This window comes from Schistocerca serialis, chromosome 4, assembly GCF_023864345.2.
Source record: "Schistocerca serialis cubense isolate TAMUIC-IGC-003099 chromosome 4, iqSchSeri2.2, whole genome shotgun sequence".
Lineage (NCBI taxonomy): Eukaryota > Metazoa > Arthropoda > Insecta > Orthoptera > Acrididae > Schistocerca > Schistocerca serialis.
In genome coordinates this window covers 705,442,649-705,460,878 of record NC_064641.1, presented here as the reverse complement: position 1 = coordinate 705,460,878, position 18,230 = coordinate 705,442,649, and the positions used below count along the sequence as shown (strand labels likewise).

Here is an 18,230-nt window from a genome sequence, read left to right as displayed (position 1 = left end):
TTACAGTTTTCACGTCCATCTACTACAATTTAGCTTCATTTTTGTAATTACTTTTATTATTAATTTACTTAGTTCCAATTTATAGCTGTGAACTCTCTGCATCAGGTATGATAACAGCTTACATTTAATAATGAAAAATGATTTGTTGATAGTTTTACAGAAGGTAGTGTTTGAAAGGAGTTAAACTGACTGTGTGTTCCACATTTTTAGGGAACTAAACCATGAGTAGAATATTTTACAGAGTTTTGTGAGAGATACAAACAATTTATTCTTTCAATCAAAAACATCCTGATCTGCTAGACTGCACCATTGCTCAAACCTTCTTCAATCCAACATTTTTGTCTTGGTGTTACTTTCTTCAGTAGCGCCCTACTTGAATTTTGAGGTGGAGGAGATTTGAAAAATAATGGGTCCTAGCAGTTCACAACATTTTAAGTTGTATGGAACAGCTGCAAAAGCTTAGACAAATAATTTATTCTTAATTCTTATACAAAGACATAGTTACATTTATTTTCAGAATATACATAAATATGTTCAGTCATAATTATTATTTGTATTTATATTACTCAGTAACAGTTTCATAATCGGTAGAGAAGATTCAGAAAATAGTTTTTCTACTACGATGTCCAAATTCAGCTACCATAAAAATGTACGGTAATTTATGTACTCCAGATACTGTAAGACTTTTGTATTATTTGACAGTAACACCATGTAAATCACAAGTTCAAATGTATTTACTGCATATGAGCAACACAGGCCAATATAAAAGAGGTTATGTATGAAAGTGAATGCATCTAATATGAACAGTTATGACACATGATGACCTTATACCTACACGACTTCATTAAATCCATTTCTTGTTTATTTCATAATTAGGAAACAATGAGAATAGGTTTGCCATTTATAATATGTCTGATAACTGACACCAGAGATGTATGAATAGAATTTTAAACAGTTTGGCCATTAATCTTACCCTTCTTACAGCAGCGAGCAAAGTATGGTGTCTGGTGGCAGTAACTGCCAGCAGGACAGTCCTGCCTTGAAGGGCCACTGCCACAATCATATGCCATACCAGTAATGGGATTCATCAAAGGGGGTGCACCATTGCATGGCTTAACTTTCATTCCTGCAAGCATTTCATTTTACTGTTTGCAACTCCTTTTTTGATATGTAAAGCATGCAATTCCAATGATAATCTGTTTTTCTTTAATAAAAAATCAAATGACTATGTGCTTATCAGTCTGAAGTGTATTTTATGAAAAGACAGCAGCATGACTTTTATTACTAACAATTAGATGGAATTACATCATTTGTTTCTCTACTGCTATTTATAACAATGTTCTTCAATGAACATATGAGTTACAAAAGTAAATACGCAACAGAGGATCTGACCCACAGAGATAGAGAAGAATATTAAGGAATGAAGTAAAGAAGAACAAGAGGGACAGATGACGAAGGAAGTGAACTAAATATGCAAAAGAAAAAAAGATTTTTCCAGTTTTAGGAGTCAGCTTGGATCAATTGTTTTTCTATGCAAAAGAAAGAAAATAACTTCCGTGGAAGTGTTGAAACATGAATCTCCAGAGAGATTTTGTTGTACATCTTTCACTGAAAGTAAAGGATGAAAATATTGATATGATTTGAGAACAGGAAAAATCCTTATTGTCTTCTCTTTGGTCTGCACAGTCTGTAATACATAACAGTTTCTGTCATGTGATCCCACAATCCAAACATAAAATGTATTGTTTTGAACAAAGAATGGTCATCCCTAACTACTCTACTGACAGAGTACCTCGTGTCTTCTGAAAGATACAAATGTAGAATAAAGCAATAGATATTTATTGTAAGACCAACCTTGACAGAGATCCATTGGTCGTAATCTTAGTTCTTCTTTACGCATACAAGACTCCAATTTCATTTCACACAAGGATGGATATACACGTTTGTCTGAAGCACATACTGGCTCTCCCTTTTGCAAATGTTTGCAGTTAAAGTCACATTCACAGTGTGGATGACCATCAGATCCAATCTGACATTTAGCATCAAAATCACATCTCACATCTTGGCACATTTCCTCCTTGGCAAGTCCTGGTTTCATCAACAGGCTGAACATCTTGGTGTTATTTTTCCTCTCCTGATTGACTGAGTTGCTCAAAATGCTATTTTCATGATGCAACATTCTTTCATTTTCACTAACTATGAATATCTTCTGACGGACGGGACTTTGGTAAAATGAAGGTGTTGTCATTGTCGCTAGAGAAAAGAAATAAATTTTGTGGAATTAGTGTCAAAGGTGCCATATTTTGCAAGAATATACACAGAAGACAACATGTGTTAGTTATGTGTACAGGCAATAATCACCAATGCAACATCAAACATTTATACATACCAAAATGAGTAAGCTATGCAAGTATGAACATTACAGAAATTCCTGACTAATACAAAGTGAGTCAAAAAGGACTTTACAACTTTGGAAAGGTATAGAAATTTATTTGAGATAGCTTACAGAATTGGTATATGTGTCACTTTGTAGCAAACAACCTCAAGTTTGATTCATGTAGTGCATCGTACCCCATTCTGCCACCAGGAGTGCCAGTGTAGTGCGCAGTTCAAGCGGCTCCTTTCAATGGCATGGAGAATGCTTGTCATGTGTTTTAGTTTCATGAAACAAACTCTTCAACAACTGTTCAGTGTAAAATCCACACTGAATATGCTGAGGAATCGCCAAGCAGGCCTACAATTTACTCTTGGCACAAGAACTTTGTTAAGACAGGTTTTTCACTGTGACATGATAAATCACCAAGTCACCTGCATGTTGATGATTATGTTGTACAGGTTAGGGAGAGCTTTACTTGCAGTTTACAAAAATCAACGAGACATGTGTCTTGCGTGACTAATACTCCACAAAAGACTGTTTGGTGAGTACTGCATAGATGTTTACACTTGAAAGCAGATAGATAGATTCACAATGGTGCGGCACATTAGTAATGCAGGTAAGGTAGCTTGTGGGGAATTCTGTGTGGAAATGTTACATCAGAAAGAGGGCAACAAGACATACCTGAAAACAATAATCTTCGACGATGAGTCAACATTCATATCAGTGGCATGTGAACACCCACAACTGCAGAATACCAAATCTACACTGCCAATGCACAAGTTACACCCGATTTGATACAAAGAGTATGAGAAGAAACTGACTACGAGTGGGATGTGTGCCGCATCACAAATGGAAGACATATCAAATCAAAATGACACTTGACACTTTTATGTGAAACTTGAGATTGTTTGCTACAAAATGACATGTCTACTGATTCTGTAAGTTGTCTCAATAAATTTACATATAATTGCAAAATTGTAAAGTCCTTTTTGATTCACCCTGTACCATAGGTGAGTTGGTTAAGTTGATCCCTGACAGCTGCAGTGGGTTCGGCGCGGCAGCTTCACACGGCTACCTTAAGCAGTAACATAACACAATTTCATAAATGTCTCTATGGAAATGACTCAGGATTGTCACAATTTTTTATATAGATGCTGTTCTCACCTGCGGCTATTAGCGCTTCATACTGAAAGCTGGTAACAGTGCTGCAAGCTGTCAGGGATCTTCTTATTCCATCTTGGCTGTAATTTCCATTTATTGTTATATACAAAGCTCAACATACCTTTACCAAATCCAACACTATCGGCATGAGGAGTGGAGCATTTTAATGTCAAAAGTTGAGTGACTAATAACCTTTACAGATATAAAAACTGCATCAGAAGGAATCAGAGCGAGTTTCATACTTGACAATGATATCAAACACACAGCCTAAAGGGGATTCTGAGTGGAATAGTTTGCCTCTGGTTTAAGTGCTCAGCTTGCTCAATGACAATTCTACACACTCTAAAGATGCAAGTGCATCAATAGATGTGATTGGAATTATGGGCCCAAATTTAGCAGCAGCTAGTTTCAAATCAATCGTTGATTCTTCAGGTTTACACTTCCTCAATTTCCACATATTATTTCCAGTGAATTTATGCATTCAAATCACTTTCTTGTTGCAAACTTAGTTAATTTACTTCCTGCAATGACATTACTTTTGGTAGAACAGTAAATATTATTAAATAAAATAAAAATTCAGTATTTTGGCAATCAACCGTGCTGCCATCATCAGGTAAACTGATGTACTGCCAAGGAACGGCAGATGTGAGGTATATATCAGATTCCCCCTCCCCTCCCTCGGGTGCTCCCTCTGCCGTCTGCGCTGCGGGAACTTTCTCAGTTGTTCACGGCGGGGTTCGATCCCTGGCTTGTGGCCCAGCATCTGCGTATCCCTCATAGGTCAGCACCCAGGAAGGTTTGCCAGTGGGGTTTTGGAGATTCCTCCCCCTGCCCTCGAAGTCAGTACATTCTGGGATACCTCTATCTTCTCCCTGATCTGGGTAATGGCTAGTTTCCAAGCTTGGTTAACGGAATAGCTGCTGTCACAATTCAGTTCAGGTTTTATAACTCTGATCTCTATAGCTTCTTTGATGATACAGTCCCAATATTTCGAAATCTATGTTAGGACCTTGGACTTATCATAATCCATGCCATGAAATTCTGACAGGCAATGCTCGCAGATTCCACACTTATTAGGCTGTTGCAATCTCATGTGCCATTGGTGTTCACGGCATCAATCTTCAATGGTGCGAATTGTCTGACCTATGTATTCCTTACCGCATTGGCATGGTATTTTGTAAACCCCTGATTTACGTAAACCAAGGTCATCCTTAACACTGCCAAGAAGTGCTCTGGTGTTAGTTGGAGGGCAGAAGACGGTTTTTACTTGATATTTGCGTAGAATTCATCCAACTTTTCCCGATAAGGCCCCACAAAATGGAATGAATGCCATGGCCATGTTTTCCTCAGGTTCTTCATTAGTTTCCGCCAGTTGTGTTGTGAGTGTCGGAAGTAGAGCATCCTGGATTTTCCTTTCCTTATAACTGTTCCTCAGAAACACAAACTTCAGATGGGCCAATTCTTGTTGGAACCTGTCCTCGTCAGAGAGGGCATGAGCTCTGTGTACAAGAGTTTTTAGAACGCCGTTCTTCTGAGCAGGGTGGTGGCAGCTGTCCACGTGTAGGTATAAGTCGGTGTGAGTTTTCTTTCTGTACACACTGTGCCCCAACCTGCCGTCATCTCATGTTTTGACGAGAAGGTCCACGAAGGGGAGCATCACATTCGATTCTACCTCCATAGTGAACTTGATATTCTTGTATCTTGAGTTGAGATGTGTGAGAAATTCCATCAACTTGTCTCTTACATGTGGCCAAATTACAAAAGTGTCATCCACATATCTGAAGAAACAAGTAGGTTTTAGATGCACTGAGTCCAAGGCTTCCTCCTAGAAATGTTCCATGTACATGTTAGCAATGACGGGAGAGAGAGAACTCCCCATAGTAACACCTTCGGTTTGCTAGTAGTTGTCACCGTCAAATAGAAAATATGTTGACGTTAGAACATGTCTGAACAGATCTGTGGTTTTCTCATCAAATTTCCAGCCAATGAGATCCAGAGATTCACGTAACATAACCTTAGTACACAGCGAAACCACGTGGAAGCTCACGAGTATGTCAGATTCCTTAATGTGAGGTGATTGATGCCTCCCAAGAAATCCAAAGAGTTATGGATATAGTGTGTACATGTCCCCATGTGAGGGCTGAGCAGTACCCTTGAGGCACTTGGGGAGAGGATATGTTGGGGCAGCAATATTGCTGACAATAGGACATAAAGCGATGTGTTCCTTGTGAACTTTCGGTAAGCCGTACAGCCTCAGAGGATCAGGGGCCCTGGGTTGTAACTTCTTTGTGACCTATTCAGGGAAGCCGGAATCTTTGAGAAGGGCCAAAGTTTCTCTTTTGACACACTCGGAAGGATTGGTGTAAATCTTGCGGTATGTGGTGCCATCTAGCAGGTCCCGCATCTTCCTGGTGTAATCCTGGTAGGACAAGATTACCATAGTGTTAACCTTGTCTGCTGGTAAGACCACTATGTCTGGATCTTCTTTTTGCATCTGGATGGCCACCCTCTCTTTTTTGGAAATATTCGGTTTCATAGGTCTAGTTCTAGTTATGGCCCTGCAGGTTTCACGACGCACCTCTTCCACTGCCTCAAGTGGGAGTCGAGCCACTGTCTGTTCAATTGCACTAATGATGTCAGTGATGGATGCATCTTTAGGTGTCAGAGCAAAGTTCAATCCTTTCTTGAGAATGGAGATCGCTTCATTATCCAGTTCTATGTTTGTGAGATTGATAATTGTTTCCCCCTATCTTCAGAACTGAAGCGGCGAGTTGTAGATGTAGCTGGAGGAGAACTCGCCAACTGCTTCAATTCCTGCACCTGGGATTGGGTTGATGGTGTCACATTGGCCCCACGCATCTGTGCCCAAAAGAACTCCGCCAGAAGACAGCTATCCAAGTTCGAATGTATACTGGAGAAATGGCCCTCTGAAGAGGTCACAAGGAAGTTACGACCCAGGGCCCCTGATCCTCTGAGGCTGTATGGCTTACTGACAATTCACAAGGAACACGTCTCTTTATGTCCTATTGTCAGCAATATTGGTGCCCTGATGTATCCTCTTGCCAAGTACCTCAAGGAGCTGCTCAGCCATCACATGAGGACATGCCCACACTATAGCCATAACTCTTCAGATTTCTTGGGATGCCTTAACCACCTCACATTAAGGAATCTGACATATTTGTGAGCTTCGACGTGGTTTCCCTGTTTACTAGGTTCTGTTACCTGAATCTCTGGGACTCAACAGCCAGAAGTTTGATGAGAAAACCACCGATCTGGTCATACATGTTCTAACATCAACATATTTTCTATTTGGCAGTGACTACTGTGTGCAGACCAAAGGTGTTACCATGGGGAGTCCTCTCTCTTTCATCATTGCTAACACGTACATGGAACATTTCGAGGAACAAGCCTTGGACTCAGCGCATCTAAAACCTACCTGTTTATTCAGATACGTGGACGACACATTTGTTAGTTGACCACATGGACGAGACAAGCTGATGGAATTTCTTGCACATCTCAACTCAAGACACGAAAGTATCACGTTCACTATGGAAGTAGAATCGGATGGGATGCTCCCCTTCTTGGATCTTCTTGTCAAAACATGAGATGACGGCAGGTTGGGGCACAGCATGTACAGAAAGAAAACTCACACCAACTTATACCTACACGTGGACAGCTGCCACCACCTTGCTCTGAAGAATGGCATGCCAAAAGCTCTTGTACACAGTGCTCACACTCTCTCTGACAAGGACAGTCTCCAACAAGAATTGGCCCATCTGAATTAAGTGTTTCTGAGGAACGGTTATAAGGAAAGGAAAATACAGGATGCTCTACAGCCAACACTCGCAACACAACTGGCAGAAACTAATGAAGAACCTGAGGAAAACATGGCCATGGCATTCATTCCGTTTTGTGGGGACTTTTTGGGAAAAATTGGATGCATTTTATGCAAATATCAAGTAAAAACCATATTCTGCTCTCCAACTAAAACCAGAGCACTTCTTGGCAGTGTTAAGGATGATCTTGGTTTACGTAAATCATGGGTTTACAAAATACCATGCCAATGCGGTAAGGAATACATAGGTCAGACAATTTGCACAATTGAAGACCGGTGTCTTGAACATCAACGGCACACGAGATTGCAACAGCCTAATAAGTCTGCAATCGCCGAGCATTGCCTGTCAGAATTTCATGGCATGGATTATGACAAGTCCAAGGTCCTAACACAGACTTCAAAATCTTGGGACTGTATCATCAAAGAAGCTATAGAGATCAGAGTAAGAAAACCTGAACTGAATTGTGACAGCAGCTATTCCCTTAACCAAGCTTGGGAACCAGCCATTACCCAGGTTAAGGAGAAGATAGAAATATCCCAGAATGTACTGAATTTGAGGGCAGGGGGAGGAACCTTCAAACGATGCTGGCAAACCTCCCTGGGTGCAGACCTACAAGGGAACACCCAGGAGCTGGGCCGCAAGCTAGGCGTCGAACACTGGCGCGGATGGCCAAGAGAGCACCCGTGGTGCGGACAGCGGAAGGAGTGCCCGAGGGAGGGGGAGGAGGAATCTGGTATCTACCTCACGCTTGCTGTCCCTTGGCAGTACATCAGCACACCTGATGATGGCAGCAAGGTTGATTGCCGAAATATTGTGTCCTTTGTACACTCACACCAAGATGTTCACCTGAGATTTATTTCATCAACAATTAGAGTTGTGTACTGGTGGGATGGTGTTACATCATTGGATATAGTTTGTACAGGATTAACATCAGCGCACTGAGTCAGCTGCACAACTGGGCTGTGGAAGCAGTTAACAGTGTTACATCTGATGAACTATAGAACATGTTCTTGGCTAACAGCTGAAACGTGATCTCTCTGTGTTGACTTGCGGGGTGGTCATATTGAACTTTAATGATTTCTAATGTTTCATATATGTCTTTGTCATATAGATATATGTTTTAGGGCTCCAAACCTTAATCAATAAAAACAGAGCCCTTATAGGATCACTTTTTTGTCCACCTATCTGTCTGTCTGTCAGTTAAAAATTCTTTTTCTCATGAACATATAGACATATCAAGTTGAAATTTGGTCCCTTGGTGGTATAATAAATGTAAGCTTCTAAGTCAATGCAATCAAAAGATATGACAATTTATGTTACATATTTTGATACTTGTAAACTCACTCTTCAAAACATACAGGGTACTTCCCATATGCCCAGAATCATGAAATTTGGTAAGAAGCAAGGTTGCACAGTACAACCAGTGCAAAAAATTTGAAAATTGTTAATTTGTAATGATACATATAAAAAATGTATTTTTTAACTGTAGTAGACATATCAGCTTGAAATTTATGTCACATACTGAGATCTATGGCCCTTGGCGGTGCAAAATTGTTAAGCTTCTAAATCAATACAACAAAAAGATACTGCCATTTACGTCAACAATGTACGAAAAGACAGACTGCTATTTACCATAATGAAGACACGTTAAGTTGCAGACAGGCACAATTAAAAGACACATACACAAAGCTTTTAGCCGCAGCCTTCATCAGCAAAAGAGAAACAGACACCATTCATACACACAAGCAAGCACGTTTCACAGGCACATGACCACCAACTCTGGCACCTCAGGCCAGAAGTCTGGCTTGAGCTGCCTACATTGTTGATATTCGTATGTGGAGTTTCCATTGTTTCGTTTACCCATTTATGCCTCATATTTTGATACTCACAAACTCACTGTCCTATAGGGTACTTCCCATCTTCCCATTGATCTATAATCATGAAATTTGGCAGAAAGCCAGATTTCAGAGTAAAAAAAATGTTAATTTGTAATTATGTCAGACACACAAAAAAATTCTTTTCTGACTTGTCATCTGACTTCAAACTTGAAATTAAAACATTTTCGAAAATCTTGGCATCCCCAGGACTGATATCTTGCCTGTATCAATTTCGAAGGAAAAAAAAAAATCAAGATTCTCAATTCCTGGAATGGATGAATTGTCTATACACAATTTAGTTTGTACTGAACCCTCAGAGCACTAATCCTATTCAAGCTTGGCCAATTTTTTATTCTAAATGATTTCAGGGCTGCCTGGCTGTCTGAATAGATGTAGATGCTACGATCATTGTAGCGCCTACTCATATTCTCCTCCACACATGCCCAGATTGCAGTAATTTCGGCTTGGAATACAGAGGCCAGTTTCCCTAGAGAGATGCTGCTCTCCAGTCTTGGCTGAATCCCGTTCAACCCTGCCCAACGCCTTGTTCTGTTTTTGACCCATTGGTGAACCAAACGATGTCCCCAGTACGGTGTTGAACTGTTTTCTCCCACTGCTCCCTACTTCCAATTATTATGTTGTAAGGCTTGCCAAAGCAGTTAGGAGTTATTATATAGTCAACGGGCATTTCCCCAGCCATACCTATATTTACCTCACTCACTATGTTAGTGTGTGATTCTGGATATCCAAATGAGACCCAGTTTTGGCCAGTTTTAAGTCTGTATGCCCCAGCTGCTGCCTCCATCTTAACCCAAAGGTGGAGGCATGTCCAGCATGGCTTCCACTCCAGCGGTTGGTGTGCTGCTAATTCTGCCCGTTATGGCTAAGCAGGCCACTCTCTGCACCTTAGCAAGCTCTTTAGCAGCAACCCACTGTTCTACCTTCTTCCACCACACTACGGCCCCATAGGAAATCCTAGGTCTAACCACTGTGGTGTATATCCAGTGCATACCCCTGGGGCTGTGCTGAATGGAAATGAATCATCTCTTTTGGCACAACTTGTACTTAGTAGTTTCGAGAGAGACATGTAAAATAGTTTTGAAGCCTAGGATAGTATTGTTCACTTTTTTATGTGTCATTTGAAAGTGCAACATATTTCATCTCCTGAAGATAAGTACTAGCCAGTAATTCAATTTCACAATTTCAGTAATAGCTTTGAACTGAAGAGTTATTTTTTTAGTTATTGAGGTGAGTTACAAAAATATATATATTTCCGGACATTGCTTCCATTTTGTGAAATATTCTGTTTCCCATGGAGAAGCACATGTGCTTGGAAATGAACAGGTTGAGAAGACCAGACTTGCATGCGGAGTTCCAACGAAGCTCATAATTTGCACCATTGTCCCCAGAACTGATCGTGGCCCTTGGAAGGACTGAACCAGAAACTTTGAAGTTTCAAAACTACCTAGAACAAATAGTTAGGAACCTCACTCATGATGGAAATATCTTGATCTAATGGCAACAAATAGACCTGGCCTCTTTGAGGATGTCCACACCAAAACTAGTATCAGTGACCATGATGTGGCTGTGGCAACAATGATTACCAAAGTACAAAGGATAACTAAAACAAGTAGAAAGATATATATGTTCAGTAAACTAGTTAAAAAAAATCAGTAGTGTCATTCCTCAATGAGCAACTTGAAACTTTCAGCACACGGCAGGAGCATTTAGAGGAACTCTGGCTCATATTTAAAAGAATAGTTGACCATTCACTGGACAGATATTTACCTAGTAGAACAGTTCATAATGGGAGGTAACCTCCATGGTACACAGTAACTGCAAAGAAACTTATCAAGAAACAGATTACTCCATAACGAGTGTAAAACATAGCATAGAGTTACAGATAGAGAGATGCTGAATGGAGTATGTATGGCTGTCAAGAGAGCTATGTGTGATGCCTTCAACATCTGCCATAGCAGAATATTGTCAAATGACATTTCACAAAATCCAAAGAAATTCTGGTTGCATGTAAATGCTGTTAGTGCCACCAAAGTTAGTGTCCAGTACCTAGTGAATGAGACAGAAACTGAAACTGAGGATGCAAAGCAAAAGCCAAATGTTCCTTTACAAAGGAAAATCCAGGAGAATTGCCACAATTTAATCCTTGTCCCACTGAAAATATGAATGAAATAAGTAAAAAGGGTGTTCAAAAAGTTTTGCACAGTTGTCCCTAATTTTATTATTTTTTGCAGGAGGAGAATGAATTTTTTTGTAAACATACTTGGAACATTTAGCTATAAGTTGGTATATAAAAGTATTTTCCTTTATCTACATGTGAGCCACAATGGACCATGAAGTAGATGTCAGCTTGAGACAATGGTCGGTGATGGAGTTCCTCTTCAAGACCGGTGATGACTCTGCCACATTGATTCACAGGAAGTTGCTCCCTGTTTATGGGGAGGACACAGTAGATTGCAGCAGGATCCAGTGGTGGTTGCAGAGGTTTAAAGAAGGTGATTTCTCTCTGCTGGACATGTGTGCGAGGGTCTCATGAAGACCTTTACTGAAGAGTGGAAACAGTGTTTTGATGGCGTCCTTACCCAGGACGAAACATAGTTGTTTTTGTATGAAACTGAGAGCAAAACCCAATCCATAGTGGCATCATCCGGGTTCCCCCCGGAAGAAGAAACCAAGACTTTCACAAACAGCAGGCCAAAATGTGATGGCCTACTTTTTCTGGAATCAGTGTGGTGTCATTTTCATTGACTTTTTGGAACCTGGCTTTACAATCAACCGGGACCATTACTATTTGTCATTGGACAAGCTGTGATGTGCCATCAAGATGCACAGACCACAGCTTCAGGGTCAGCTCATCAGACTACACCATGACAATGCCAAACCCCATACAGTCCTTATGACGCAGGAGAAAATCGTGGGTTGGAAAACTGTTCCTCATCCTCCCTACACTCCGAGCTCTGTCTGATTTTTACCTCTTTGGTCATCTATAAGCCCACCTGCATGGTACAACATTTGATAGTGAGAAAGACCTTATTTCCTGTGTCAAGAGATGGTGTAAAAGTCAATCCCTAGAATTTTACCAAAGTGCATTTACATCATGGAAGGAACGTTGGGCCAGATGTCTCACAACTGATGGAGGCTACACTGAGTAGGCTCAATGTATAGCTAAATGTTCCAAATATGTTCACAAAAATTTTCATTATCCTCCTGCAAAAAATAAAAAAAACTTTTTGAATGCCCTTTCTACTAGAGTCAGTGGTGTTGAAAAACAGCTGAAATAGTTGAAACTGAACAAAGCTACAGGCCCTGATGAAATCCCTGTCAGATTCTACACTGAATTTGCAGCTGAGTTAGCCCCTCTTATAACTATAATCTACTGTAGATCCCTTCAAAAAGACGTGCCCAGTTCTTGGAAAAAAGCACAGGTCATACACTTCTAGAAGAATGGTAGTGGAAGTGATCTGCAAAACTACTGTCCAATATCCTTGACAGTGATTTGTTCTAGAGTCTTAGAACATATTCTGAGCTCAAACATAATGAGGTATCTTAAAGGGAATGACCACCTCAATGCCAAAAGGCATGGATTTCGTAAATATCGATCATGTGAATCCCAAATCGGACTTTTCTCACATGACATACTGAAGGCTTTGGATCAAGGCAACCAGGTAGATGCAGCATTTCTTGATTTCCAGAAAGCATCTGACTCATTACCACTCCTAAGCTTATTGTCAAAAGTACAGTCACATGGGGTATCAAGTGAACTTTGTGAATAGGTTGAGGACTGTTTGGTAGGAAGGACACAGCATGTTATCTTACATGGAGAGTCATTATCAGATGTAGAAGTAACTTTGGGTGTGCCCCAGCCAAGTGTGTTGGGACCCTTGCTGTTCATGTTGTATATTAATGACCTTTCAGACAATATTAACAGTAAAATCAGGGTCTTTGGAGATGATGCAGTTATCTATAATGAAGTACTATCGGAAAGAAGCAGCATAAATATACAGTTGAATACTGATAAGATTTCAACGTGGTGCAGATATTGGCAACTTGCTCTAAATGTTCAGAAATTTAAAATTTTGCACTTCACAAAACAAAAAAATGTAATATCCTTTGACTATAATATCAATGAGTCAGTGTCGGAATCGACCAACTCGTACAAATACCTGAGTGTAAAGCTTTGTAGGGATATGGAATGGAATGATCACATAGGTTCAGTTGTGGGTAAGGCAGGTGGTAGGCTTTGGTTTATTGGTAGAATACTGGGGAAGTGAAATTAGTCTACAAAGGAGATTCCTTACAAATCACTCATGTGACTGGTTCTAGAATCCTGCTCAAGTGTATGGGACCCTTACCAGATGGGACTAGCAGGGGATATTGAACATATGCAGAGAAGGGCAGCATGAATGGTCACAGATTTGTTTAATCTGTGGGATATTGTCACAGAGAAGGAACTTAATTGGCAGACTCTTGAAGACCGACATAAACTATCCCAAGAAAGTCTATTAACAAAGTTTCACAATTGGCTTTAAATGATTACTGTAGCATTATACTACAACCCCCTACATATCGCTCCTATAGGGATCATGAGGATAAGATTAGAAAAATTAGTGCATGCACAGAGGCATTCAAACAATCACTCTTCCCACACTCCATACATGAATGGAATAGGAAGAGACCCTAATAATTGGCACAATGGGACATACCCTCTGCCATGCACCTCAAGATGGTTTGCAGAGTATAGATATAGATGTATAAATGAAACTCAATCTTCCACACAAATAAAAAAATTGCCTCTTTCTTTCTTTTAACCATGGTCTTTGTAAGTACATTTGCTTGAAAGAACCTTAACCCTCCATGCAAACCAAAAATTTCTCTTTCTCTCTTTTTAGCTTATGTAATTTTGCTGTTTATAAAATACTGTACATAATTTTTATGGTACTATATGTTACATGTAGATGATATATAGACAGGAGTCCAGCTACTACTACTATTACTACTACTGTAGTTTTTTGTTGTTATAGTCTGCATTCTGAAGAGATGTTTAATGCAGCTCTCTATGCTAGTCTATCCTGAGAAAACCTCTTCACTTCTGAATAATTACAGTAACATGCTTGTTATAGTCAAGCCTTCATCTCCCACTACAAATCCCCCTGCCCCCTCTCCCCCACTTTTCTCCATTACCAAACTGATGATACCTCGATACCTCAGGATGTGTCCTATCAACTGATCCTTCCTAATACTCAAGTTGTACCATAGTTTTTTACCCCAGTTTGATTCCGTAATTCTTCATCAGTTACCCAATCCACCTATGTAATCTTCAACTTTCTCATGTAGCATCATATTTCAAAAGCTTCTATTATCTTCTTGTCTGAACCGTTTATCATCCATGGTGGCTACAACCCACACAAATACTTTCAGAAAATAATTCCTAAAACTTAAATTTATATTTGACATTAACAAATTTCTTGCTATTCATAGTCTGCACCTATTTAACTAACAGGTTTTTGTCTTCTAGGTATAAAGGTAAATATGTGTGACTGAATTTTGTGAGATCAAAGGTTTTATCTATGTTCATCCAAAAAATCTCTCAACAGCCTGTCGAAATCTTAGACTGGAAGAGTACTCTGCTCAGGTTTGAAAATGTTATAGCTCTATCAGTTTCAGTGTGCAGTAACAAGATACAATAGGAATTATGCAAGTAGAACTTAAATCACAGAAAAGAGATTTATTAAAAGAGTAAAAGGTTGCACACAGTTAGATACAGAACATAATTACTGTGTTAGAGATGAAGAAGAGTGGAAAGAAAAATAAATGACAAAATAAATAAATATTGAGAGAAATGACCACAACATATACACACAATGACAGATGGTCTGGCGGAAGCAATGCAATACCACCTCAAGGAAAGGCAAGAATTGGAAGACTAAGAAAAAGATGAACTGGAAAAAAAACAGTCAATCTGTAAAGTAGGAAGAAGATTATTTTATTTTTAGTCCTCTCATTTAGTTATTATCTTTTTTCTGTCTTATATATAATTTTTCTCGTCTAGGACTTGAGAATTCAAATTTCCAAAAGCTGGAAATTCAACATGTTTCTCACTTCTGTCTCAAACAGCATTAATGTTCAGTAGCTAAAACATGGACATCATAAAGTTAGAAACAAGGTTGAATCCCAAGATTTGACTTTCTTTTAAAGAAAGAGAAGAGGAAGAAGAAAACTCCTACATCAGAGAAAGACAAGAACCAAGGAAAACCAAGTGGTCACAAGGTACTGATAACATTGACCAGAAAATGGGTTGAACTGTGGCACAGTGCCTGACCTGAATGTCGTTAACATTGAGTAAGTGACAGCTCCTTCTGTTACTTAACTTCTCAGGTTTTCAAGGCTCATATATTGTTGGATCCACATACTTACTAATAAATCAAAGGATAGGTTTCCAATGAATAAATAGGATTAACAGGCCTGCCATACCAATGAGGCTAGATCTTGATTTTGTTCTATTATGATATACACACTGTACCCAGCATTATTACTCATAATACTTTTAGAACATTTTTACACTCACTTAGGATTGCTGCTGCTGTGTAACCAGCTCGTTCTCTACATTCTCCAAAGAAAACAACCCTAAGAGGTGATGAGCCAACAGGCTGAGAACAGGAGGCATGTCTCATTTCACACTCATTAGCATATGTCTGCCCATTTGAAGCACAGACTGGTTCTGATCGCTGGAGAGGTGACAAGCTACTGTTGGTACAGTTGCTAACGCAAGTGCATTTTCCTGATTCACAGTGTGTACCAAGTTCACATTTTATGCCTTCACACAGATCTGGTAAAAGAAAAGCAAATTTATTAATCAGATATAAACAAAAATTATTATGAGGACTCTGTATTGGGTACATGTACAAACCAGTGCACCAATTTATGTTCACAAAACTAAGTTTAAAGTCAGCAAAGACAGGATATAAGTCTAAGCAAAAGATTTCACATGGTTGAAGATCTTAAATTACTTAGGAAAAAACAACACATGTGGAAAATACAATTCATTACATTCTGTTGTTACAAAAGTGATTTAGTAACTCATGTGGAATTGCTTCTACTTCCGAGTGTACAGGATCTTTCATATATTATTACCACAAGCTCCTCTATAAGCCACAGCAAGAGCCTTCTGAAGCTGACAGGAACTTCTCCTCAGCTCACACTCATTTCTGTATGTGATGCTGTCAGTGCCACAAACAGGAGCTTCCAACTGGAAGAGAAAAACTTAAGTCAGGTACAATAAAACAAATACATGAAAGTAATTCTCCTATTCCTCTTATTAATGTTAAGAAGCAGTTGATGAGACTTTTGCCATTTTTTTTTATTAAAAGAAGGAATCCAAATGCCAGCATATTACTACAGCCAACACTGTGCGGTAAAATGTGCACAGTACCTTTCTGTTAAATACATAAATTGTGTTTGTTTGTTTAGGGGTTGTAAGGTTACGATATTGACTGAAGCCACTAGAAGTCAGTGTTGTCACACAGAGTGCAAAGGCACACAAATTAAAAAGCAACAATAGGACAGTGAGGCAACTGTCCTTGTAAAGTACTGGAATCTATGAGATTCTGCACAAGCATATGTTAAAATATGTTGTTGTTGTTGTTGTCTTCAGTCATGAGACTGGTTTGATGCAGCTCTCCATGCTACTCTATCCTATGCAAGCTTCTTCATCTCCCAGTACTTACTGCAACCTACATCCTTCTGAATCTCCTTAGTGTATTCAACTCTTGGTCTCCCTCTACGATTTTTACCCTCCACGCAGCCCTCCAACGCTAAATTTGTGATCCCTTGATGCCTGAGAACATGTCCTACCAACCGGTCCCTTCTTCTTGTCAAGTTGTGCCACAAACTCCTCTTCTCCCCAATGCTATTCAGTACCTCCTCATTAGTTATGTGATCTACCCATCTAATTTTCAGCATTCTTCTGTAGCACCACATTTCGAAAGCTTCTATTCTCTTCTTGCCCAAACTAGTTATCGTCCATGTTTCACTTCCATACATGGCTACACTCCATACAAATACTTTCAGAAACGACTTCCTGACACTTAAATATATACTCTATGTTAACAAATTTCTCTTCTTCAGAAACGGTTTCCTTGCCATTGACAGTCTACATTTTATATCCTCTCTTCTTCGACCATCATCAGTTATTTTGCTCCCCAAATAGCAAAACTCCTTTACTACTTTAAGTGTCTCATTTCCTAATCTAATTCCCTCAGCATCACCCAACTTAATTTGACTACATTCCATTATCCTCGTTTTGCTTTTGTTGATGTGCATCTTATATCCTCCTTTCAAGACACTGTCCATTCCGTTCAACTGCTCTTCCAAGTCTTTTGCTGTCTGTGACAGAATTACAATGTCATCGGCGAACCTCAATGTTTTTATTTCTTCTCCATGGACTTTAATACCTACTCCGGATTTTTCTTTTGTTTCCTTCACTGCTTGCTCAATATACAGATTGAATAACATCGGGGACAGGCTACAACCCTGTCTCAGTCCCTTCCCAACTGCTGCTTCCCTTTCATGCCCCTCGACTCTTATAACTGCCATCTGGCTTCTGTACAAATTGTAAATAGCTTTTTGCTCCCTGTATTTTACCAAGATAAGTCATAGGGTCAATATTGCCTCACGTGTTCCAACATTTCAGCGGAATCCAAACTCAAACTGATCAAAATGTTAAAATAAGTCAATGAAATGGCAGTGACAGAGAGATCGAATTTAAAAATTGAGATAATGGTTTTTTTTTTTTTTTTTTTTTTTTTTTTTGACAGTAGCATTCTGTGATATGTTAGTCAAGGTAATAGCTATTAGACTTCTAAATAAAGCAAAGTGTTTTCAGAGAGTGTCTTTCATTTACCTAGAGTCACACTCCATGTCCAAAATCTTTAACCTACTAATGAGAAGGGCCATATTTATGAC

At 39.4% G+C, this 18,230-nt stretch overlaps 1 protein-coding gene across 1 annotated transcript in view; it reads right to left on the bottom strand.

The window, feature by feature from the left end:
* The window catches only part of LOC126474707 (agrin-like), a 273,963-nt gene that overhangs the window by 172,241 nt on the left and 83,492 nt on the right, over window positions 1–18,230 (bottom strand). The window contains exons 6-9 of the mRNA XM_050102185.1: window positions 16,401–16,515; window positions 15,835–16,095; window positions 1,855–2,253; window positions 974–1,126 (exon numbers count right to left, since the gene is read on the bottom strand). Coding sequence (XP_049958142.1) covers window positions 974–1,126; window positions 1,855–2,253; window positions 15,835–16,095; window positions 16,401–16,515 — 928 coding nt within the window. The remainder of the gene's footprint in view (window positions 1–973; window positions 1,127–1,854; window positions 2,254–15,834; window positions 16,096–16,400; window positions 16,516–18,230) is intronic.